This window comes from Bidens hawaiensis, unplaced genomic scaffold, assembly GCF_021521415.1.
Source record: "Bidens hawaiensis isolate Kalapana, Puna unplaced genomic scaffold, B.hawaiensis_p1.1 tig00000458_1, whole genome shotgun sequence".
NCBI classification, from domain to species: Eukaryota; Viridiplantae; Streptophyta; class Magnoliopsida; order Asterales; family Asteraceae; genus Bidens; species Bidens hawaiensis.
The window spans coordinates 4,773,966-4,799,010 of NW_027491030.1; the positions used below are offsets into that span (position 1 = coordinate 4,773,966).

Below are 25,045 nucleotides of genomic sequence, written 5' to 3' on the forward strand. Positions count from 1 at the left end.
TATTAAATAATTATACAACTTATTTAAATATTTATATAACTTATATGATAATTACTCAACTTATTTTTTGCAATTATGCATGTATAGGCGCATATTTATGTAATTTAGATGATTACTAATTTAATAATATTCTTTGATTGGTTGTTAAAAAAATTAAAGTTACAAAACTAATCCCTAGTTAATATATAGTTTATTAATTAACAATGTATATAGAGAATACTTTATAAAAAAAAGGACTGGTTTTAAACCATTTAATTAATTGTGTAGTATATTAATGATTTAATTCCACTCGTTTTCTCTGCATAATCTTTCCATGTGATAAGTTGGGAATAAGCTTGTACCGGAGTGGTAAGAGAAATATTTGGTGTGTCATGTAATTTAGGTTTAATCCTGTTCATATCATATAGTTTCAGCATCGGATGATAATGAGAGATTAGGTGAATAGGTGACGTTCACTAGTTGAATCTTTAAACTGAACAAGTTTTTTTCTCATCACACTGTCATGTCTTTGAGCTGGTGTTGACCTTATGTGAGGGTTTTCCTTTGATTGAAAGACGAGTGTATTTCAATATGATAAATTTTGTCCGTAACCATTGAAACATTCCTTGACCGTTAAAAAAATAATAATGGAGAAGGTGACGTTTTACTAGTTGAATAATTGAACTGAACAAGTTTTTTCTCATCACATTGTCATGCATTCGAGCGTATTTGCAAGCGATAGCCTTATATGAGAGTTTTCTCCGAATTGAAAAACGAGTATATTTCAATACGATAAATTTATCAAGCAACCCATTTGAAACATTTGTTGAGTGTTAAAAGATAATACTCCGTATTAGACTATAATGTACTATATAGGGACTTGAACACACTATATACAAAACAAGAAGGATGAATGAATAATTATATTAAACCATTGAATTAATTGTGTGGCATATTAATTCCACTCTGTATAATCTTTCCATGTGCGAGTTGGGTGGTCACCCACACACACACACACACTCTCCCTCTTTCGTATCTTTAAAACTCTCTCTCTCTCTCTTCGCCTTGAACTCCGTGCTCCGATTCTGATTCAATCGGTGAGTTATTTTCCTATTCATGTTCTCTTCACTTGAATTCATTCTTATACAATGGAACATTGTTAGGTTTGGCTTTAAGTGTATGCGCATTTGGAACTTTGAATCTAAGGTTTTAAATATTTAGTATTTGAATAGTGTGTGTTTGAGAGAGTATTGAATAAGAGTTGTTTTGGTTGAATTTTGATTCAGATTTAATGATATTGGGATTTGTGAAAAATTTGGATTATGGGTTGGGTTGTCAAGATAGATCCCTAAACTAGGGTTGTTTAAAAAGCTCGTGGTTCTAAAAAAACTTGATTTGAAACGATATGAGCTGAGCTGGCTCATTTTTGTAACCAAGACGAGTTCGACCCAAGCTTGGCTCGGCTCGTTGGCTCGACCTTAGGTTAGTTAACTTCTAGCTCGAGCCTAGCCAAGCTGACTCAGTGACTTGTTAAATTTGGAGCTTGAGGTCGAACCCACCCTGGCTGTTCAAAAGCTCGAATAAAACAAGCAAAAAAAAAACTTGATTTGAAACGATCTGAGCTGAGATGGATCATTTTTGTAACCAAGCTGAGCTCGACCCAAGCTTGGCTCGGCTTGTTGGCTCGACCTTAGGCTAGTAACTAGTTAACTTCTAGCTCGAGTCTAGCCAAGCTGCCTCATTTACAAAGTTACGTATACACACACACAATTTTTTTCAAAATTTTATATATAGTCTTTCAAACCTATTAATTATCAATCGCATAGGATTAATAAGTATACCTTTTCAAATACTTTGATTTTGACGGTTTTTGACCAATCCAATTGGACCGGCTTTGACCGACTACCAATTTGTATTAGGTGAACTTGAACTGGTAGCATACCGATTAGTGATTAATTGGTGACCAATCGCGATTTTTTGAACACTGACATTATCTATTAGATATAACTTGTAGAAGTGAAAAAACATGCATTTAAAGGTTACCATTTCGTTCACTGTGCTTTATACATGTTAAACCGCAACAAACTGTACCTTTTGAGATTGATTATTGACTGTTACTTCTTTTATATTGATTCAGAATCAGAGTATTCTTGAGGGTGCACCATGGTTGGCGAGTCATGGTTCCATGGTCTATGGAAACCTTCGAGAAAACATGACCACGGTCCCGATAAGGCGCACATTGGAGTATTAGTATTCGAAGTAGCAAGTGTAATGTCTAAGTTAGTCCATCAATGGAACTCACTATCCGATAAACAAGTCACAAAACTTAGGGAGGAAATAAGTAGCTCTACGGGTATCAAAAAGCTCGTTTCAGAGGATGATGATTACATAGTCGATTTAATATGTGCTGAAATGCTGCATAATTTAGAGAACGTGTCGAAAGTTGTCACGAGGCTGTCGACGAACTGTAAAGATCCGGTTTTGAAGTCTTTTGAACGCGCGTATGACGATTTGATTCAACTCGGTGTTGATCAGTACCAGTGGCAGTATTCAGGGAAGAAGATGATCAAGAAAGTGAAAAAGATGGAAACTTTTGTTATGGTTAACTCGAATTTGTATCAAGAAATGGAGAGTCTTTCACAACTTGAACAAGTCTTGAAAAGAATCAAGAAAAACGTTGATCACGATACCATAACCGTTGTTGATTTTACCAAGAAAATGGCGTGGAAACAACACGAAGTGAAACGGTTAAAAGAGATTTCGTTATGGAACAAAACTTATGATTATGTGGTTCTTATTTTAGCAAGATCAGTATTCACTATTTTTGCAAGAATCGGACACGTTTTCGGGGTTACTCACGTGTTACCTCAAAAGGTTCATGATACTACATTACTAGATTCCGGGTTGCTTCAAGAAAACTACCCGGTTCAGAGCAGCTTCACAAGATTCTCTTCGGGCCCGTTAGGGAACATTGGTGCCAAATCCGGGCCGGTGACAAGAACTGGTAATGTGAAGAAGTACTTTTCAGGTCCACTTGGTAACTCAATCATGGTTCCGAGTTCCAAAAGTCGAAACATGAATTTCTTTTCGGGACCCATCGGGAAGCTAACGTCAAAGTCGGGACCTTTAGCTCGAGCCGCTCGAACCGGGCTCAGATGGTGGCATATCCGCGATCACTCATCAAAAATCCATGAAAAGAAGACTGATACCCCGACCCGTTTGAGTATCGGTGGCCCGTTTACAGGGTGCATGATGGGCGGTAACGGTAACGGGTCTCCTTCCAACAACCCGAATGCCGCCTCTTCTGCCGCTAAGTTCCAAGTTCAAGAAACCCGTAGTTTGAAACTGAACCGCTTCGACCCACCACCTGAAACTCTAGGTGCGGTTGCGTTAGCGCTACATTATGCTAACGTGATTGTGGTTCTCGAAAAGCTTATCGCATCACCTCATTTGATCGGTCACGATGCACGTGACGATCTATACAATATGCTGCCTAGAAACGTGAAAACCGCCCTTCGTGTTAGGTTAAAACCGTACGCTAAAAGCTTAGAACAGGCGGTTTACGACCCGGTTTTATCGGATGAATGGAATGATGCAATGTTAGGGATTTTGGATTGGTTATCTCCACTTGCTCATAATACGATAAGGTGGCAATCAGAGAGGAGTTTTGAGCATCAAAATATGGTTTCCAGAACAAATGTTCTTCTTGTACAAACAATCTACTATGCGAATCAAGAAAAGATCGAGGCAATGATAACCGAGCTTCTTGTCGGGTTGAACTATGTTTGGAGGTTTAGTAGAGAAGTTAACGCGAAAGTTTTGTTCGACTGCGATAATGGGGTTGATGATTATGTTAACATGGGTTAGTATTGGTTTTAAGATGTGTGATGTTAACTTACATGTTGGTGGTATAAGTAGTTTAGGGCTATAAAACTTGTCATATGGAGGATGTTTACTCAGATGTGAAAAGTTGTTTAGAATTATTATATTTTCATGTTATACATGTTTTAACCTTTATAATCTATAAGGTGGATGGTAAATGCCCGAGTCTCTGTAAGCTGCTTTTTATTTGTTAACGCTTTTTAAGTTTAAAGCATAAGGGTGAGCAATAACCGAATCGAAAATTGATTATTAGCTTTTTTGTACTCTCAGTTAACTGAATTTAACATAATTTATGTTATTATCTTTTATACCTACATTTATGTATTTTGTATTTCATGTTTTATATATTTATTTTATGTATTTCTAAGCAAAAATTTAGCCCAAGTTTAATTTTGGTTATCATCCATAATTAATCAACCGAACCGAAAATCAACAAACTAACCGAATAAATTGAACTAATTAACAGAAAAATTATTTAACTAATAAAATAGATTAGATGATGACTTTTTTTTTGTTTCGACTTTATGTTGAGGCTAATAAGCGAATCAATTTGAACCGTGCACACCCTTAAAATCACCTATAAATGTAAGTTGAGTTTTATCAAGTAATTATTTTACTATTTGGTCTCAATAATCAATGCACCGTGTACAAGTACTTTTTTCAATTATTGTAGTTCTTAATATACAATTGGTTTTGAAAAAACGCGTTCCAGTATAATATGTAACATTGCACCTAAAATAAATATATCTTCAATAGGTGTGTAAACGAGCTTAGCCAAAAATGGGGCCGACTCTTTTGACTTACGTAGCATGAGCTCGGCTCGCGGGTCATTTTTTTAAGCTTAAGTTTAGCTTATATATTTTGAGAAAACCTTCACGAGCCTAAGCTCAACTCAAGCTCGTGTACAATACCTTAAATGAACTAAAGCTTGGCTCGAGCTTAGTTGCATAGTGTGAAATAAATACACAAAAGTCCAAAAAGAGAGAAACTTCAAAATACACTAGTCTCGTTGATGTTCGACGAGCCTGGACGAGCTTTCCATACAAGGCTCAAGCTCGGGCTCAATTACTAAACACGATGTATTTCAAGCTCGGCCTCGAGCTCAGCTCATGAGTCATTTCTTCAAGCTCGGGCTTGGCTCGAGTTCAGTCAGTTTATTTTTCATTAATATTTAATACATATTTAATTATTATATATATGTTTTGAGAAAACCTTAACGAGTTTAAGCTTGGCTCGAGCTCGCATCCAACATCTTAAACGAAATAAAGCTCGTTCGAGTTTGGTTGTATAGTGTGAAATTAATACATAAAAGTTCAAAAGAGTTAAATACTTAAAACTACAATAACCAGCTTTCTATACAAGGCTCGAGCTCAATCTCGATTAGTAAACAAGCTTTATTAGAGGCTCGGACTCGGCTCGTTTGCTCCGTTTATTACCCTTAACGAGATCCGTTAACGTCGTTAGTCTATTCTTCTTCACCTTCTTCTTCCTCATCCTACAAACCACAAACCCTAACCCTAACAACCTGTTCTTCAATGGCTTCATCACCTCCAATCGACGAACAGAGCAACGGAGACACCATCACCACCTCCGCCGTCGCCGTAACGTCTCCGGCCACCCCTGCCGCCGTCAATTCCGACGAAAATCTAACCAAAACCCCTAACAAAAAGCCAAAACTTGAGTCCAGTTCGGATCACCGGAAGGAACGAGAGGAATGGACAGCTTCGGAGATCACAATCCTATTAGAAGCCTTCACGGAGAAGTACTTAGCATTGAACCGGACGAATTTGCCGCGAAAGGAATGGGAAGTTGTGACCGGATTGGTGGCGGAATGCAGCGATAAGCGGTCGAGGAAAGGCGTGGAGCAGTGTAAGAATAAGATTGATAATTTGAAGAAGAGGTATAAGTTGGAGACTCAGAGAGTGGAGAGTAATGGTGGTGGTGAGAGTAAGTGGATTTGGTTTAAGAGAATGGATTGTGTGTTTGGAGTCGGACATGTGAAGACGAATGCGAATGCGAATGTGAGTGAAGCGGTTTCGGACGGTGAGGAGGAGGAGGATTATGAAGGTGAGGGGAAGTCGGCGGGTGTGTCGTCTGCGAATCGGATAAGGCGGTCTGCAAGGTTAACATAAACAAGTAGTTTCTTGAATATTGAACTATGATTAAATTTCAGTAGTTTGTAATTGGTTCAGAGTTCAGTATGTTGTGATCGGTTTTAGTGTAGGATTTCAGTATTTAAGTGATCATTGAGTATCACAAAATAAAAAAACCTGATACTGAACTGATCACAAAATAGTGAAATCAGATGCTAAACGGATCACAAAATACTGAAATTGGATACTTAGCCAATCACAGACTACTAAAATCAGGCGATCACAAAATAGTGAAAACGGATACTAAATGGATTACAAGGTACTGAAATTGGATACTAAGCTGATCACAAACCAATGAAATCTAGTACTGAACCGATCCCAAAATACTGAAATTCGATACTGAAAAGGTCTCAAAATACCGAAGCCAAATCAGTTATTTGTATTCGACAATTCAGTTATTTGTACACGGTTTTCTTGAGTTATCTTATGTGTCTAGTGATCGGTTCAGTATCGTATTGCAGTAGTTTGTGATTAGTTCAGAGTTCAGTATTTTGTGACCATTTTAGTATAAGATTTCAGTATTATGTGATCGGTTAGTTTCACAAAATATTAGAATACTGAAACCTGATACTTAACGAACTCAAAAAAATGAATTCTGATAGTGAGCCAATCACAAAATAGTGGAAATCGGATACTAAACTGATCACAAAATACTGAAATTGGATACTAAGCTGATCACAGACTTCTGAAATCTGATACTAAACGGATCACAAAATACTAAAATCTGATATTAAGCTGATCAGTAAACAAGAAATCTAATACTAAACCGATCACAAAATACTGAAATTTGATACTGAAACCATATTTTGTTATTTTGCGTATAATTGAGTATTAGCTTTCAGTATTGCATAATAGTACTACTACTAAACATTTGTTTCAACTTTCAAGTCATCTTCTCTAGTGTTCTTATATACATGTTGTTTATGTTCAAAGGCTTGCTCCTCACAATGGCTCTATTATGAACAAAAAGCTGAGTACAAACGTGAAATGGAAAAGGGTAGTCTTTAAAGTTAGTGGCAGTGCATTAGCCGGAAGCGGTCAAAGCATTGACCCGAAGGTTCAATTTTAAAATTGTCGTTTGAGTAAAGTTGACTTCATGAATATGTTGCAATCTACACATTCATTAAACTTGATTTTTAAATTTTAGGTGGCTTTGCAAATAGCAGAAGAAGTAGCCACTGCTTCCCGTTACGGTGTGGAGGTACTTATCTCTCTTTCGTTTAAATCTAACCGAACAAACGATCGAAAACGGACAGTTTTACGAATGGAGTTTTGTTGTTCTGTCCGTTTGTTAAGAAAATAAGCGTGTTCTTGTTTGTTTATGTTCGTTAATAGTAAGAATGAGCGGTTCACGAACGTGAAATGAATGAACATGGCTAAACATAGATGAATGAACATAAATGAGCAAACACCAATTAAAATTATATATGAACATAAATATGTTGGGACCTAAAAATTTATTAAAAGTAAAACAAATTGTAATGGACAATTATAAAAGTAGACTAAATTGTAACGGGCCTAAAGTATTTAGAACAATATGTAAAAATTGTAAACAAACGAGCATAAACAAATGTTCGCAAACACAAATGAACGAACAAGAAACATGTTCATGTTCGTTCGTTTAGTTAGATGGAAAAAAAATGTTCATGTTTGTTCGTTTATCAAATAAATTGACATAAACTAACTTCCCACTAAACAATTCACTAAACGTTTGGTTTATTTACAGGCCTAGAAAACTGCATGTAAAAGCAATCAGTTTTATAAGATGAACAAAAAAACTGTTAATTATACTATTAACATAGACTCTTAAATGTTAATAATCATAAAACTTATGATTTATAGGTTGCTATAATAATCGGAGGTCGTAACTTCTTTTGTGGCGATTCATGGGTATCAGCAACTGATTTAGACAGGCCTACAGCGTACCAAATCGGGTACTTCTAGTAATTTATTTTAACTTAAAACACTATATCTTTAAAACAAATATTCTGATATTTATACAACGATAAATGTAGCATGATGGCAACAGTTATGAATTCAATACTGCTTCAATCAGCTTTACAGAAATTAGGTATTCCAACACGAGTTCAAAGTGCGTTTGTGATGCCAGAAGTTGCTGAACCGTATAACCGATTACGAGCCATGCGTCATCTTGATAAAGGACGAGTTGTTATTTTTGGTGGGATCGGGGCTGGAACTGGGAACCCACTTTTTACTACTGATGCAGCTGCTGCATTAAGAGCCTCCGAGAGTATGTTAATTTACTTTTTTTACATTTTTGTTCCAAGTATATATTGAATTTGACAATGTTGTTTTTGTTGATCAGTCAATGCAAATGCTGTGATTAAAGGTACAAATGTAAATGGTATCTATGATAATAACGTCACACTCGACAAAATTTCGTTTCGTGACGTGGCTTCTAAACAATGCACTTCATTCGATTTAATGGCGATACAGCTTTGTGAAGAGAATGCAGTATCTGGTTAGTTTATTCTCTCTATATTGCACTTTTTTTTTCTTTTTTTTTTCATTTGATTTTATTGTCTTTTTTTTTTGCATTATAGTTGTCGTATTTAACATGCTGAAACCTGGGAATGTATCAAAAGCGTTGACTGGAAAACAAGTTGGCACCTTGATTGAAAAGTAAAATTTTCACCGAGTTGACTCACCCTCGGAACCTATTTGCCTGTACTAGTTCGAGTCTAGTTACAGTAAAACCATTAGGGTTATTTATTTTGTACATTATTATTGTCAGCAGATTCTAATAAACTAAACTGTAGAATTGGTTTTAGAAGGGTTGATTGTTAATAAGCCCAGTGTTAGTTTGTTGGAGGAGTTTTCAGATAGAAATAGTTTCGGATTAAGCTGATTGTATACAACACGACACGTTTAACACATCTATTAAACCTGAACTTGACACCGTTCACTAAACATGTAATTTTCTTAAATGCCAACACACGCATATAATTAACGGGTTACACAACACAACGCCCTAAATAAGATTAAATGAAACAAGTTCAATAACACGAATGCATGACGTACTTTACACACTTAAATTAATATAAACATGTCAACATTGTGAATGGCATAAAAAGCATAATTGGTCCAATAAAAAAAAGTCATAAATGTGTCGTGCTAACTTAAAAACATATATAGTCTGATTAGTTAAACGTGTTATTTGTGTTATAAACAGGTTGACCTAAACAGACGTGATTTTAATCATGTCAGCCCGCTTGTGTTCCAAACTCGTTTAGCCCCAAATATTAAACTCTCCATAGTAATATCTTGTCACTGGGCCATATTTTGGTAGGTTAGATGTGTGGTTTGGATTGGATTGGCTGACCCAGCTATTCAATGTGGTAATATCAAAAGAGATAAGGTGATGACCAAGAATCCAGATTGTCATCACTTTTCTAAATTATTTTATTTATAAAAGTTCCAAATATGTTTTACAAAGTGGTATTCTAGGGACCCTGCCCATTTTGCTAAAAACACCCATTGATACGTTCCGTATAGGGCTATACGGTGTATTGGCCCCCATATAGCCCCCCCCCCCCCCGTATAGCCCTATATGGAGCGTATAGGGGGTGTGGGGTGTCCCTAGTAGGACCATTTCCAAAGTTACCAAGCACGTGCAAAATCCGTTTACTGTATATAGTTACAAGAAAATGTATGTCGGAATGTTAAGAAAACAAAAAAAAACGAAACCAGGTATTTTGAATTTGAGAAAAAGTTAACGAACAAAATTTATTAAAAAAATCAATTCAAATGATAAAGGAAGATTATTGGCGTAGACAACTCGCCCGCCCACTTTGAACCCACAAACACCAGCGCCGTCTACTAACGAATATCCGCACACGCGCGCATCTCTTTCATTTCTTTACAAACACATGCATCTCTCCCTGTCCTCTTCTTTCAGTTGGTACCTACATAGGTGGCGGCTATATACCCGCTCAACAAGCTTTACCCGTGAGGCATACCCCGTTAACACCACTCATGCCCCAAAAGAGTTAAAAACATACACGCGTGACCAGCCCCCAGCTCTAAGCGTGTGCCATGTGGGGGGGCGGCCGAGGCACATTTTTCTTAAAATTTTTGATGTTATATTAAATAAAATGTCCGAACGCTTATAATCCTGCTATTTATATAATACTCACACACATTTTAGATCACTTTTTTGTAATTACCAAAAAACTTATAGGCCATTAAAAATTGAAAAATGCCCATTTTACTTTTAATTAATTAATAAAAGTTAATTAAATAAAAACAAGAAACGAATATGCGGGATAATAACAAAGTCGACTTCGATTACAGTTATTGAAATTGTTATGTACAATCCACATCCACAGTTCCTAATAAAGCAAATTCCAGCCTTCTTTTTCTCTAAATTATGTAAATTGCAAAGCAAAACATAGTATGGTCGAAATGTTTTATTAACTTTTTATTAATTTGATATTTGCATGATTGCGTGACTTTTGTGTTAATCTAGAATAATGCTGACGAGTTCACATTTTTGTCTGCATTGGTGAGCTTCTTTTGGACCATTTCTAGTTTCTTTCAAGTGGAACAAAAAAATTGTTAAAATATTTTTACTTTTACTACTTTTTATTTGCTGATATCAATTTTACCTCCTTTTCTCTATGTTTAATTGTTTATATAGATAGGCATATATGTACTTAAATAAATATACTGAATCTATGATCAAAGTAGTCATAAACAGTTTACAAGAAATTTTCCTTTGATGTGTGTGTGTTTGGGGGGGGGGGGTAAGTAAGATTCAATGGATAAACTGAGAGAAGTAATATAATTCCGATTAACAAATTTAATAAGGGATTGGAATTGGTTCCCTAATAGACATAATCATATCTCCTATCAAAGTGGCGGCGTCGATACAAAATTGAGCCTTACGAGTCTTTGGAGACTAGCGGTGTCGGCCATCCATTTGTCCAATCACGTCAAACTGTAAGGGAGTGGATAAAATTTGGGTTTGTCTTTCCCTCGTCTTGAAGACGAATGGAAATGGCTTGGCAATCCAAATGGTACATTTTTGGACTTTGGTCAAGTGGCTCGGTCAAACAAATATTTGCAAACAAATATTTGCAACTGCTCACTTAAACTTTTGAAACCGAGTCCTAAATACAAGTTAAAATTATAAGTTTTTAAATATAAATATTAATATAACGCTAATTATCATTTATCAATATGACTTATATAGTTAAAAAATATATATAAAATGTATCAGTGTCTAAATATTAAAACCATTGTGACTTAGTCCAAATTGATTTTGTGTTTATTTATGTATTTGTTGTTGGTGTTTTTGCTTGCTTATAAAATTGTATTTGTTTACATATGTTCTTCTATGTTCAATCAACTTTGTTCAATTATGTTTATGAAATATTTATTTAGATTTTACATTCATGAACATAAATGAACACGTGTCCTTATTAAAATTAACAACCAATGATGTTGAAACCGGACTTGACCGGCCGGACTTTGGTTCATTGACCGGTCCGGTTCTATGTAGTTCGCTCGGCTCCTAGAGAACTGGCCGATCCGAACCGGTTTGACCGGTCAGACCAGGAAACCTGACCGGTTGAACCGGTTTACTATGATTTTTTTTTTCATTTTGAAAAATCATTTTTCCAACCCTACCCTCCATTTTTTTTACCAAAGTCGTTAGACTGGTCAGACCGGTTAAACCAATGAACCGACTGTCTGTCCGGTTCACTGTTCAAGCCGGTTATGAAAATATTAGTAACAACAATAACATCTTCAAATCTATTTAATGTTTGTATATTTTAGGGAAAAGATCCAATACAATAATACCTTATCGTACAATATGTACGCGAATCCCCTTTTTTCACGAAATCGATTCATGAAATCACATCCAACATTTCGGAATCGTCAATCCATATCCAATTAATCATTGGTTCACCGAAAAAAACAGTTCTAGATCGTTAATCGATCAATTTTTTATTTTTTTTCACGAAAGCCGTTTTTGAGCGTTTTAGGTTTTAGGTTTTGCCTTTGTTTTTTACTTATCGTACGTTAAGACATTATTGTACAGTATCTCGAACCTTATATTATTATTATTATTATTATTATTATTATTATTATTATTATAATTTATTAAGAACTAGTTTTTATCCCCCGTATTACGGGGGTTGTTTTATATTATTTGTTCTAATATTTATTTATTTTTTACATTTATATTTTTTTATTGTATGAAAGTTAATAATATACTTATGGTTTAATAATAAATTGTTTGACAAATAAATGAGATGTTATAACCCGGTTTAAAAGCTATATGGTTTTGATGAGACCCAAGACCCGTTTATTCCTTTTACTATAAAATTGGTTGTTTAATTATAAATAATATTTATGAAAGTTAATAATACACTTATGGTTTGATGGGACCCAAGACCCGTTTATTTTTGTTACTATCAAAATGCTTTTTTAATATAAATAAAGTATATATCTTTTTTAAAATAAGTAAGATAGTATATTCTATTTTATATGATTTTTACATTAATAATTTGGTGAAAATAATTTTTAATTTAATGGGATATTATAACATGTTTAAGGAATATTTGAGTTTGAAAAGACCCATACCCATGAATTCGGGTCAAATGCATAAGAAGTCTCCATTTAAAAATCAAGCAAATGTGGCGAGTCCAAAAAAAGGAAGAGCGACCACATCGCGACACGTAAGATTTTTTTGTCTTCGTTTATAGATAGATAGATAGATATATAAAGCGCAGCGTTTTCATGGGACCCAGTGGTAGTAAATAAATAGATAAATAAATCAATCATGGTTTATAAGAGTGCGCTTAAAACATTGGGCACACACACTTTGGTCAAATTCAGGCGGAGAGTGACTAAACAACGACTCCCTCCAATCCATCCCCCGCTCGCTTTAAATAATAATTAATATTAATAACAACATTCACTCTTCCTTCAACAACAAACTAACTAACTAACAAACATTCACTCTTACTAATATTAATCCACTTACCAATCATCCATCCGTCAACATGAACTCCAATCACTTGCTGCTCGAAGAACCTATACGTATGGCTTCCATCCTCGAACCATCCAGATCTGTAACTCATTCCTTTCGTAATTTTTTAATTTGAATTACCGTTCGTTTCAACCGTGATCGGTGTTGTGTAGAGTTATTTTCCGTCAATGACGAAGATCCGTGGAAGTTATTTCGCAGTGTCTAATGGCTGGAATGTCTGGTAATGATTCATGGATCTATCTGGTGGTAAAGTGTGTGTTAGTTAGTTATTATTGTGGCATGATGAGCATGTTTTAACGATTCCGGTACCGTATAGATACTGTACCGAACACTATCAGACTATCAGTACATGTATTTGTACCTGTACTGTATTGATACCTGATTATCATGTTTTCGGACTACTGATATTGATTGGTACCATACTTGATTATCATGTTTTCGGTATTGGTACTATTGAGTTTCGGTATTTTTAATGGTACTTATATTGATCGGCACGATACTACAATATCGATTGATGTATTGTTAGTGGTACTCGGTTTTCATGTTTTCGGTATTGATACCGTTCGGTTTTGGTATTTTTTTTATGATACTTTTAGACAATATCTCGGAAAATGAAATTGAATAATAATAATAATAATAATAATAATATATGATTGTTTGTTGAGTGACTTTTGGTTAATTGTTTGCTTTTTTCTTAAATAAGATAGTGATAGTTTCCAATGGATGATGAGGATGTCTTACTAGATAGTAGATACATACTAATAATATTATATTTTTCTATGTTTATTGTTATACGTTGATCGTCATTTAAAAAAATTAGCTTTTGTATTTCCTTATTTGTTAAGGCCTAATGGCTTTTTTATTTAAGCTCGGCCGAGGTTTTTTAAAATTTTAAATCCTCGGGGCCGGCCTTGCTAATACCGTATCGAACCGCTACCAACCAAACACAATTACTGGTATTCAATTTTTATGTATTCAGTATCTCTGTACCATTTGGTTTTGGTATTTTAGTGTATTTTCAATGGTACCGATCACCAACCGGACACGATCAGTACCATAACGGTACTTGATTGGATGACTTCGGTATCAGTATCATTTGGTTTCGGTAATATTTGGTATTTTCAATGGTACCAGTACCAGTCAAACACAATCGGTACGGTACTCAATTTCACGTCTTCGGTATCGGTATTTTCATTGGTACCAATACCGATTGGTACTGAATCGAGAAAGTAGTACGATATTCGGTTTATGGTTTCACTCATTTTTGGTATCATTATGTTGCGGTGACGTACCACCTCGGTACCGATCTCTTCCCTTCAAAGCTACAAGCAGTTGAGCAACAATGTTCAATAGAGAATTAAATTGACTTTGATTTTTGCTTGCTAGATGTCATCACAAATGAAACTGAATATGTTAGACGTTTTTGGTTCAGAATGGTTCAAATTCACAAAAATTTTCTGGCCAAATTGGATTGGATAACCTACTAGTTACTACCCTGGACACTAGAAACTTTTGACCATAAACTTAACTGATTGATAAATGAAGGCAGTCTTACAAATTACCATATTCACAGACCATAAAAAACTCTAGAAACCTAAACTGGGCCTGTTTGTGCATACGAATAGACCCTAAAAGATTTTTACAACGTTTGCTTTTTTTTATTTTGGTTTTGAAACATTGCATCAAACCCGAGAGTTTTGTAGCATAAATAAATAATTAAACTTGTCTAATACACGGGTTCTAAAGCTAGTAATAAATATATTCAAATACTTTTGAGCTCCTATTTTATAATATTTGTCATGCTGTGTAGTGGCACGATTCGATTTTACATGGGGAGATGCCGAGTTTCACCAGGAGACACTGGAAAACTTAAAGATTGCTATCAAGAAAACAAAGAAACTGTGTGCTGTAAGTTTCATTACTACCTCATCCGATGAAATCCCATTTGTTATTACAAGTATAAGCCATCAAAAGAATAAACATCTTTTTTAAATGTAATGATTCTGTGTGATGTAGGTTATGTTAGATACAACTGGCCCTGAACTCCTTGTTGTCAACAAAGGTGATCATCCTATACCTCTTGAAGCAGATTCATTCGTTGTTTTAACACCCGATCAAGAGAAAGAAGCAACTTCAAGTTTATTGCCAATTAATTTTGGCGGTCTAGCTAAGGTAATGAATTCTTATTTACCATAATACTAGCTTCAAAGCCATGGATAGGTGGAAAAATGAATTACACATACTAACGATTTTAGAAAAAATTTAAAAGTTTTTAAATTCTAATTAGGTTTCGAAAATATATTAGCTATTATGTAATGTAATTTATTTTCCATTTACCATTTGATTGAAAACAAAAACTTCCTAATTAGATTTCAAAGTTTCTTGAAATAAAAAGATATATATTAAATCAAATGTGTTTTATTAGTATAATTAGTATTTTTATTTTTATATACATCCATTACTAAAAAGTGAGGTATATTTAGTAAGAGACAGGGGCGAAAAAAAATGGTGAGAAGGGATATGGATACGATACGTGGCAATTTTCGATTTTTATGTATTATATAGTTCAGATTTAGATTAGATTCGTTTATTAAACCATACTACTGTATGTTCAATTTGAGGTTATTACTGATGTTTGTAGGCAGTAAAGGCTGGTGACACCATTTTTCTTGGCCAATACTTGTTTACAGGAAGTGAGACAACATCTGTTTGGATGGAGGTAATTTGTACTTGTTTATTTACTAAACTAAATTCTGATTTTGAATTAAGTGGTTATTTATGCAATGTAGGTTTCCGAGGTTAAAGGTGATGATGTTGTTTGTTTGATAAAAAACTCGGCTGTTCTTGCTGGTACATTATACACTTTACATGTTTCCCAAGTTCATATTGATTTACCAACACTCCCGGATAAAGATAAAGAGGTAAACAATCTCAATATTTAATAATTATACCAATATTTTTTAAAACAAAACGAAGGGTTCTTTATCAATCAATCAAGTATTATTTTTTTCGTTTATATTTGATTGTAGGTTATCAGCACATGGGGAGTCAAAAACGGTGTTGACATATTATCTCTGTCGCATGCGCGTACCGGGCAAGATATTCGTGAAGTATAGAATTACTCCTTAATTTCTTACATATGTAATTCAATTGTTTGTATTGACTATTTTCCATATACAATTCAGTTCTCTTGCTTTTTTGTAGGCTCGTGAATATCTTTCTAAACTAGGTGACCTCAGTCAAACTCAGATTTTTGCAAAAATTGAGAACGTAGAGGTAAGATGCTTGTTTTGGCATATTATTCTTTTAGATGATCGATCACATAATGTATATAGTTAGTTTCATTTATTCGAATTTCGGTTAAAAGCATATTGAATGACCAAAATAGCCTTGCTTTTTGTAAAGACAGCCCTTTCAAACTATAACTCATTGACACCTCGTCAATGGTATTTTTGTCTTTACAAAAGTTCTAAGGGCGTTCTCGTCATTCGACAAGTTATGCATATTCTTAATGTTTTTATGTGTGTCCCCGATATGCTGCAGGGTCTCGTGAATTTTGATGAATTACTTCAAGAAGCAGATGGAATTATTCTAGCTAGGGGTAATTTGGGAATAGACCTTCCACCAGAGAAGGTGAGCGTGAAATTACCTGTTCTCATTTTCCGAATATTATCATTATAATTGTCATTATTTTGTAGAATCGTAACCGAATTTCATTATTTTAGGTATTTTTGTTTCAAAAAGCAGCTGTTAACAAATGCAATATGGCTGGTAAACCGGCTGTTATTACTCGTGTTGTTGATAGCATGACTGATAACTTAAGGCCCACCCGTGCTGAAGCTACTGATGTTGCTAATGCTGTTTTAGATGGTCAGTATTTAAGTACATTATAGTCTTATAATAATATACATTTATATTATATTATAGATATCCCTATAATCAGAGTTTAGTATGTTCTACCCTATTAAGAGCAGATTGTTTTTTGATTTTGCTCGTGTGTCGATTATCTTTATAGAATATAAATTATACAAAAAAGGTAATTGATTGTCTTATGTGTGAAAATGTTTTTGTTTGAATCAGGAGCTGATGCAATTCTTCTAGGTGCAGAGACAATGAGGGGTTTGTACCCTGTCGAAACCATCTCTATTGTCGGTAAAATTTGTGGGGAGGTATTTATTTCTTGCTGATTTTAAATAATCGCTGATGCTGCGTGTTTTTGTCGCTTTATTTATATGCCACTTGACATCTGATTCGACGCATTATAATTTTTTATAATATATCAGTAAAATGATAGATTTATGTAGAATCAGTTGAACCAAATAAAAGACCGTTATATTTAATTTGTAAATAAAAACTATTTTTATAATCTTTTCACGTACGCGTTTCTTTGCATGTGTGGTGTCTGATGTGGCAATTTGCATCATATGAACCAGTGCCACGTCAGCAATTTACAATCAGTTCAGTTAAATTGTATAATTGTGAAGTTAATTTCTAATTTGTGCTATATTTGTCAGTCAATCATACATTATTATTCAGTTTCTTGATTTAACTTTACTGTATACAATCTGAGAAAGTGTACAATCAAGACTCGTATTTCAAGAAAACCGTCAAATATGTCGGTGAACCAATGACCCACTTGGAATCTATTGCTTCCTCTGCGGTACAGTATATTATATAACCTATGTTTATTGTTCGAATGATATAATCATAAGTATATTAAATCGTAAGATTCAAATATAGGTTCGTGCTGCTATCAAGGTTAAAGCATCGGTTATCATTTGCTTCACTTCATCCGGAAGAGCTGCAAGGTGTGTAATTTATAGTATAAAGTTTACAAAAAAAAAAATTATTTTCCCATTTTGTAATAGTTGATAATTAATATAAAATCTGCAGGTTAATTGCGAAGTACAGACCTACCATGCCTGTGCTCTCGGTGGTGATTCCACGCCTTAAAACGAATCAACTTCGTTGGACATTTACCGGTGCTTTTGAGGTACATACAATAATAAGCTGTTTTCTTTTTCGGTAAAATTTAATTTCATTATTTGTTTATGGGAAAGCTTATTTTTGTTAATCGTGCGGTTTTTGGTGACTTTAAAGGCAAGGCAGTCACTCATCATAAGAGGTCTTTTCCCTATGCTTGCGGATCCTCGGCATCCTGTAAGAAATTCTTTATAAAAAGTTTATTAGTTTTGTGAAAAAGCTGATAAATGTTTTATTTTGCAGGCGGAATCTACTGGTGCTACAAATGAGTCAGTTTTGAAGGTGGCTTTGGATCACGGTAGGAGTATCGGTGTGATAAAGCCGCATGATCGGGTTGTCGTGTGCCAGAAAGTTGGGGATGATTCTGTGGTTAAGATTATCGAGCTTGAAGATTAGCAACACTAGTTAGTAATTACTAGTACGCGGTTATTTACGTATGTAATATCATGTAACTTCCTTTTGTTAGATTTCGGAGTGTGTTTGTTGTTGTAATGTATATCGTGAAGCCTGTGAGCTATAAGTTTTTGTTGTGGCGTTACATAACGCGTTTAAAAGTGGATCTTTTAGTTTAACGAGTGTTTATGTGAGACATAACGTTATTACTTAGTACATTCAACCATAAGGCCGGGTGTTGTACTTTCTTGGTACCCTGCTCCATCGGCATGGTATTTCAACGCTCCCCGCTGCATCTCTAGCCGCTTCCAGTTTCTTTTTAATGTCGCGTGGCGAGTGTCTACGCTCCCAGCCTCCCACCGCTGCAGGCTCTCATGTCGCTCCGGTGGCACCTCACTAGTATAATGCATAAGTAAACCATCAAATGAAGCATGTCTATTGAGTTTTTCTTATAGAAAGAATATAGTTCAATACATTTAAACTAGCACAAGATATTAAACTTGTTATCTCATACATAATCTATACTATATAATGAGTAAAGTGTCATTTTTGTCCTTGTGGTTTGACAAATAATGCGAATTTAGTCCAAAAAGTTTATTTTTTTGCATATGAACCCTTTACGTTTCCCAGTTCTTGCCATTTACATCCAAATCACTAACCGTGTTAAATTTATTTGTTAAGTCATGGGTAGACATGTATTTTCATCCTTTCTTTATTATAATACTTATTTCAGTAAACTGCGGTTTACGTCCCTCTGGTTTGTCCAAATCTGCAGTTTTAGTCCAGTAATTTCAAATTTGAAATTTTCTTCCCTATGGTTTGATTTCACTTGCAATTAAACTCGAATTCCCTAATCTCGTTAATTCTGGTCGTTAAATCCATCAGTGTGCCCTTTACGTGAGGGACAATTTTGTTCCTTCTTTTTTTCCCTTTTCCCCAAATACACCCCAGCCTCTCACGTGAGAGGGCTTGCGAATTAGGATTGGGGTTTATTTAGGAAGAAAAACGACAAAACTGATCGTCATGTGAGGGGCTCGCAAATGGGTTAACGACCAAACTTAACAAGGTTAATAAATTCAGGTTTAATTGAAAGTGAAATGAAACTACAAGTATGAAAATTGCAAACTTGAAACTATTGGACTAAAACCACAGATTTGGACAAACCACAAGGACGAAAACCGCTGTTCACTGAAATAAGTATTTTAATAAAGAAAGAGTGAAAAGACATGTCTACCCCTGACTTAACGATTAAATAGACGGGGTTAGTGATTTGGATGTAATTGGCAAGAACTAGGAAACGTAAAGGGTCCATATGCAAAAAATAAAATTTTTTGACTAAACTCGCATTATTTATCAAAACACAAGGACGAAAATGACACTTTACTCCTATATAATAAATAAAAGTTTTCTTATGCCACATATCATCATATTTGAGTGATCTTTACAAAAGTTTCCTTCCTCTCCATCATATTAAATGCATTTATGTTTCTTATTTATATTTTATAATTCAATTTTTTAATCTATCGTTTTCTCATTTTAATAATGATTTTCTGATATAAAAGATTTAATACCAACATAAATACATTATTTTGTTTTACATAAATGTATTGCATTAATTATTAATATTACGCTTTTATAAGTAACCAATTTTCACGTTGATTTAAATAACTAATTCAAACGTTAAGATTTAAAATATATTATATTAATTCACTAATATTAATGTTTATAAGAAATGATATTTTTGGATGAAGAGCAAGCTTAATTTATAATTAAAATTTTTAATAAACTTTAACTTATTAAATATCTATATATATTGTTTACTAAATTACAAGTTTTTTCTTTCAAAACCTTAAAATATAAATTCACTATTTATGTATTCTCAGTGTTTATGTTAATTCAAACGAACGGGTTTCTTTAACCGATTAAAGGATCAAATATGGTTCAAGTCAAAATAGTCTATGATTAGAATTAGTTTCGGTTCACGGGTTGGTTTAATAGAGTATCCATATACAAGTTCTTTTTTTTACTTGACCATTTAATCAACCCATCATTTATATTAAGTTCATCATTTTAAAAATTATCAGAAAAAAAAAACACTAGACTACATGTTTTAGTTTTTCAGATGACAAATTCTTACTTTAGGAATACAAATGTTAGACTTAAGCTCATTGTTAATCAGATGATAAATTAACTTTATTGTCCTTTTAGTTTAGAATATTTCAAAAATATAGATTTCTTTAGTGGGCGAATAATACTTGCAACATAAAATGAGTTTGTTTAATAAACTAACAACCGTTTGTTATCCATGTTTCCAAGATGAAAAATATTACCATTGTTTAGATGGTATCTGTCAGAAATAATATTATATGTTACAAGAAAGTATTACTTTCCTAATGTTTTAAATGGCTTAAAAATCTAAGGTTGTCAAGTCATAGGTTAGTCTCAAAAGCCAATGTTGAAGTGGTACTCCTTACAATGTTAACTAGAAAAATGGCCTATGCAATAAAACTAAAGTGAAAATAAAATATGGTTATCATGTTATAAAAGCTGAAATCATATCTGGAAGTAATATTGGAACTCATATTTTATTATTAAAAAAAGTCATATACCTTTAGATAAAATAATTAATTTCAATTTTCAAAGAAGAAAATTTTCGCTTTATGTTTGTTATGCAATGGAGATGAATAAAAGTTAAGGCTAATCACTATAGATGGTCAGTGTGTTTTTCAGACAATCTGTTTTAACTCATGGGTGAGTTATGTGTTGCGTTATTTAGAGTTAAAAGCAGAAACAAAGTGAAACTACTAATTTAATTTTATATAGAGGGAAAAGTTACAATTAAAATTACAAATATTGTATACAAAAAAATATTTAGAAATTTATGAATTTTCAACAATTTTATAATTCCATATTGTGTAATTTAGTCTATCATATATAATATATTATATCTTTATATATGTTTAACATATTTTTTGTATTTCATAATTTCATGTGGTGTTATTATTTAAAAAAATATTTATTTTAACCCGTGTTCCACACGGGCACCTAACCTATTATATATATAAACGAAACCTTAAAAGCTCTCTGGTTACTCCCTACATTCTTTCAAGCCACAAAATTACATTATTTGTAAATATAGGCTTTTCATTCATTTGATCCGAATTCACGAGTGGGTCTCACCAAATCCAGATAGTCTTTAAACGTGTTATAACATTCCATTAAATTAAAAATTAATCTCACCAATTATTTGATATGAAAATCTTATAAAATGGGTATATACTTAAAATTAATATCTGAATTTTTTTTAAAAAAATATTATTTATATATAATTAAGAAGTAATTTTATAGTAAAAAATATAAGTGGGCCATGGTCTCACCAAACCCATATAGTTTTTAAACTGTGTTATAATATCTTATTTATTTGTGAAATCCTTTCGTCATCAAATCATAAGTATACTACTAACTTCCTTACAATAAATAAAATTAGAATTCAAAAAATTATATATATATATAAATATTAGAAACGAATAATATAAAACAACTCCGTAATATAAGGGATAAAAGCTAATATACTATAAATTTAAGCTAGCACAAGATATCATACATGTAAAGATATTCAACCTTGAAATCATATATATTAAGCTTAAAATTGATCTTGAATTCAATTCCCTTTGGTAACATGAACCGAAATCATTACCCAATATGCGAAGCCAAACCATCAGAGCAAGATATTGGATTTTGTAATTAGTTTTCAGTACTTTATATTATATGATCATGGTCGTAAAAATCCGGCTAGGCATCAATTAATCGCTATTTGGTCAAATTGGTCAAATTCGATAAATTTATATTTAAAATTGGGAAAATTCCCCAAATAGCCTATTTTGACCAACACTTTCCATGAACAACCATGGTTTTCAACAAATCCCCAAAATAGCCAAAGAATTCGACGGATCCCCACTCCATTACCCAACTATAGCGACTACCGAGTTCTACAACTACTCATAAAAAATAATTCAAAGAGATCTTAGGTAACAAAATCATAAACATTGGAACAAAATTGACCACATGGTTATATTATTACCGATTATTATAACTAAAGGCTAAATATCCACAATGCATGCATGCATGCATCATAAGTTATAATTCCACATCATAACACTGATGAGTGATGAACATATGAAATTATAATTTACAACCAAACACACCAAACCCTTCTCAACTTCAACCAATCTACACGCTACTAAACTTAATCACCGCCTTCGTTCCTTCTGAAACCGCATGCTTCGCCAACTCACCAGGCAACAAAAGCTTCACAGCCGACTGAATCTCCCTTGACGTGATAGACGGCTTGTTATTGTACCTAGCAAGCCTAGACGCCTCCTGCGTGAGCTTCTCAAAGACGTCGTTAACAAACGAGTTCATAATCCCCATGGCTTTGCTTGGGATGGCTAAATCCGGATACACTTCCTTCAACACCTTGAATATGTAGCTCTTGTACGTCTCCACGAGTTTTTTGGATATTTTTTTCTTTTTGTCCGTGGCTGTGGACGCATCCTTTGGGAGGTTTTTCTCGGGGTTGTTTTCGGTAGGTTTTTTTTCTGCCTTAGGTGCCATTGAAATTGTGATATATGTGTGAAGGATGTTTATGTTTGTTTGATGGAGTTAATAAAGGTGGTGGTGTGGGTGCAGGGACGGATTTATTCCAATGAGTACCGGGTCAAGCGAACCAGGTGTTTTTCGAACCGTAGTGGAGCATTTAATAGCGACTTTTTTAGCGAACCAGGTGTTTTTCGAACCGTAGTGGAGCATTTACTTGACCCGAACCGTTAAACCAATCCGAATCGTCAACCCGACCCAATTTTTTTATACGCGTTCTTATATATTTAGAGCATCTTAAAATAGCGAACCAGATAAAAAAAAATTCTAAATCCGTCACTGTGTGGGTGGTTAGGTATATATAGGGTAATTAAGAGTGTTGCTATTGGTTGATATTAGTTAACATGGATTGTGAGTTTAAGCCGTGGATTATGTGGGAATGTTATTGGATGGTAAAGATTGAAATGTGTGAAAGCACGGAAATTCAAGTGGAAAATGACGAGTTAATCAAGTAATGTAATTATGTAATTACATCGTAGTTTAATCACACACTAAAATTACACTATGTTGTATATATAATTACATTACTTGAATCTCACAATTAGCACGTTAAAGTAAAAAAGACAGTTTTTTAGGAATTGTAAGAATACATTTAGGTAATTAGATCTAGGACATAGTTGTTGGGATTAATAGTTTTTTAGGATATATAATTTAGGCTAGATATTTTCTTATATAGACTCATGTTTTCTAAACTTCAATTTTATGCTCTTCTTACCATTATTAAGAAACCTTTTGTTTTTATTATAAGTTCTCTCTCTCTCTCTCTCTCTCTCTCTCTCTCTATATATATATATATATATAGGGAGAGGATCATGAGAGAACTCCTTTTTATGGAGAGAACTAGAGAATTAATAATGAAATATTTTTAATTAAATAAAAAAAATATTTTTAAATTTTTTTTCTTTAATCCTTTTTATATGTTGTTATTCTTCACCACAAAAAATATAAAAATGAAAAAAAATAAAAAAAATTTAACGAGTAATGCATATATGCAATACACCGACTTTTTTTATAATGCATATGTGCAATAGTGTGCATTTTGATATTTTAAATAGTGTTGAATAGCATATATAGTTGTTTGTGTTGTATATTTGCAATAGTGTTATATTATATACAAAAATTAAAAAAAAATCGATATAATGCATATGTGCATTAGTGTTGTATTACATATATGCGATAATGTGTTTTGCATCAATTATTAGTGTTGTATTTGCATATATTCGATAGTGTGTATTGGATAATGCAATTGTGTTGTATTATATGCAATAAAACACTATTGTATATATGCAATAGGCATTAGTGCACATATGCACTACAGTACTAAACCGACAAGTTTTTTTTTTAGGAACAATATCATCTTATTAGAAGGAGGAAAGAAAAAGAAATCACAAAATATTTTTTTAAAAATAATTCTTTGCTAGTTCTGTAGTTCTCTCTTTAAAAGGAGTTCTCTCTAGATCCCATCCCTATATATATATATATGTATGTATAAAATAAACGAAAACATAAAAATCCTACGTGTCGCGATGTGGCCGCTCCTCCTTTTTTTGGAGTCACCAGATTTGCTTGATTTTTAAATGGAGGCTTCACATGCATTTGACCTGAATTCACGGGTATGTGTCTTACCAAACCCAGATATTCCGTAAACGGGTTATAACATCTCATTAAATTTAAAATTATTCTCACCAAATTATTGATGTGAAAATTTTATAAAATAGGATATACTAAACTTATTATATGATTTCTTTTTAAAAGATATTATTTATAATTAAGAAACAATTTTATAGTAAAAAAATAAGCGGGTATTGTGTCTCACCAAACCCATAACTTTTAAACCGGGTTATAGCATCTTAGTTATTTGTGAAACCCTTTTATCATCAAACTCTAAGTATATTATAAATTTTTTTACAATAAATAAAATTAAACTCAAAAAAGTATATAAATATTAAAAACGAGTAATGTAAAACAGCCCCGTAAT

General features: G+C 33.4%; 3 protein-coding genes and 1 pseudogene across 4 annotated transcripts; 3 read left to right on the top strand and 1 right to left on the bottom strand.

Moving 5' to 3' along the window:
* The first annotated feature begins 1,002 nt into the window (after positions 1-1,002).
* On the top strand, positions 1,003-3,993 carry LOC143628916 (protein PSK SIMULATOR 1-like). Its single transcript, XM_077098361.1, has 2 exons — positions 1,003-1,076; positions 2,117-3,993. The coding sequence occupies exon 2, from the start codon at positions 2,143-2,145 to the stop codon at positions 3,844-3,846; it is 1,704 nt and encodes a 567-aa protein (XP_076954476.1). The 5' UTR covers positions 1,003-1,076; positions 2,117-2,142; the 3' UTR covers positions 3,847-3,993.
* Positions 3,994-5,344: 1,351 nt separating this feature from the next.
* On the top strand, positions 5,345-8,945 carry LOC143627352 (uncharacterized). The gene is made up of 7 exons (XM_077097199.1): positions 5,345-5,983; positions 6,948-7,071; positions 7,162-7,215; positions 7,857-7,948; positions 8,030-8,265; positions 8,341-8,496; positions 8,579-8,945. Exons 1-7 carry the CDS (start codon positions 5,397-5,399, stop codon positions 8,659-8,661), a joined length of 1,332 nt encoding a protein of 443 aa, XP_076953314.1. The 5' UTR covers positions 5,345-5,396; the 3' UTR covers positions 8,662-8,945.
* A 4,103-nt stretch (positions 8,946-13,048) lies between these two features.
* Positions 13,049-18,846, top strand: LOC143628923 (pyruvate kinase 1, cytosolic-like; annotated as a pseudogene). Its single transcript, XR_013152842.1, has 16 exons — positions 13,049-13,117; positions 13,188-13,255; positions 14,846-14,943; positions 15,052-15,207; positions 15,677-15,754; positions 15,825-15,956; positions 16,065-16,145; positions 16,240-16,311; positions 16,579-16,668; positions 16,761-16,905; positions 17,116-17,204; positions 17,600-17,695; positions 17,776-17,843; positions 17,929-18,028; positions 18,136-18,195; positions 18,262-18,846. The product of XR_013152842.1 is annotated as a pyruvate kinase 1, cytosolic-like (transcript).
* A 3,795-nt stretch (positions 18,847-22,641) lies between these two features.
* On the bottom strand, positions 22,642-23,025 carry LOC143625999 (histone H2B.7-like). Its single transcript, XM_077096204.1, has one exon. The coding sequence runs from the start codon at positions 23,023-23,025 to the stop codon at positions 22,642-22,644; it is 384 nt and encodes a 127-aa protein (XP_076952319.1).
* Positions 23,026-25,045: the final 2,020 nt, after the last annotated feature.

Excerpts from the sequence above, each read along its gene's own strand:
- LOC143628916 (XM_077098361.1), top strand. The coding sequence starts at position 2,143 with ATGGTTGGCGAGTCATGGTTCCATGGTCTATGGAAACCTTCGAGAAAA.
- LOC143627352 (XM_077097199.1), top strand. The coding sequence starts at position 5,397 with ATGGCTTCATCACCTCCAATCGACGAACAGAGCAACGGAGACACCATC. Across the intron at positions 5,984-6,947 it reads CGGATAAGGCGGTCTGCAAG|GCTTGCTCCTCACAATGGCT; the intron begins GTTAACATAAAC and ends TTATGTTCAAAG. Across the intron at positions 7,216-7,856 it reads CTTCCCGTTACGGTGTGGAG|GTTGCTATAATAATCGGAGG; the intron begins GTACTTATCTCT and ends TATGATTTATAG.
- LOC143625999 (XM_077096204.1), bottom strand. The coding sequence starts at position 23,025 with ATGGCACCTAAGGCAGAAAAAAAACCTACCGAAAACAACCCCGAGAAA.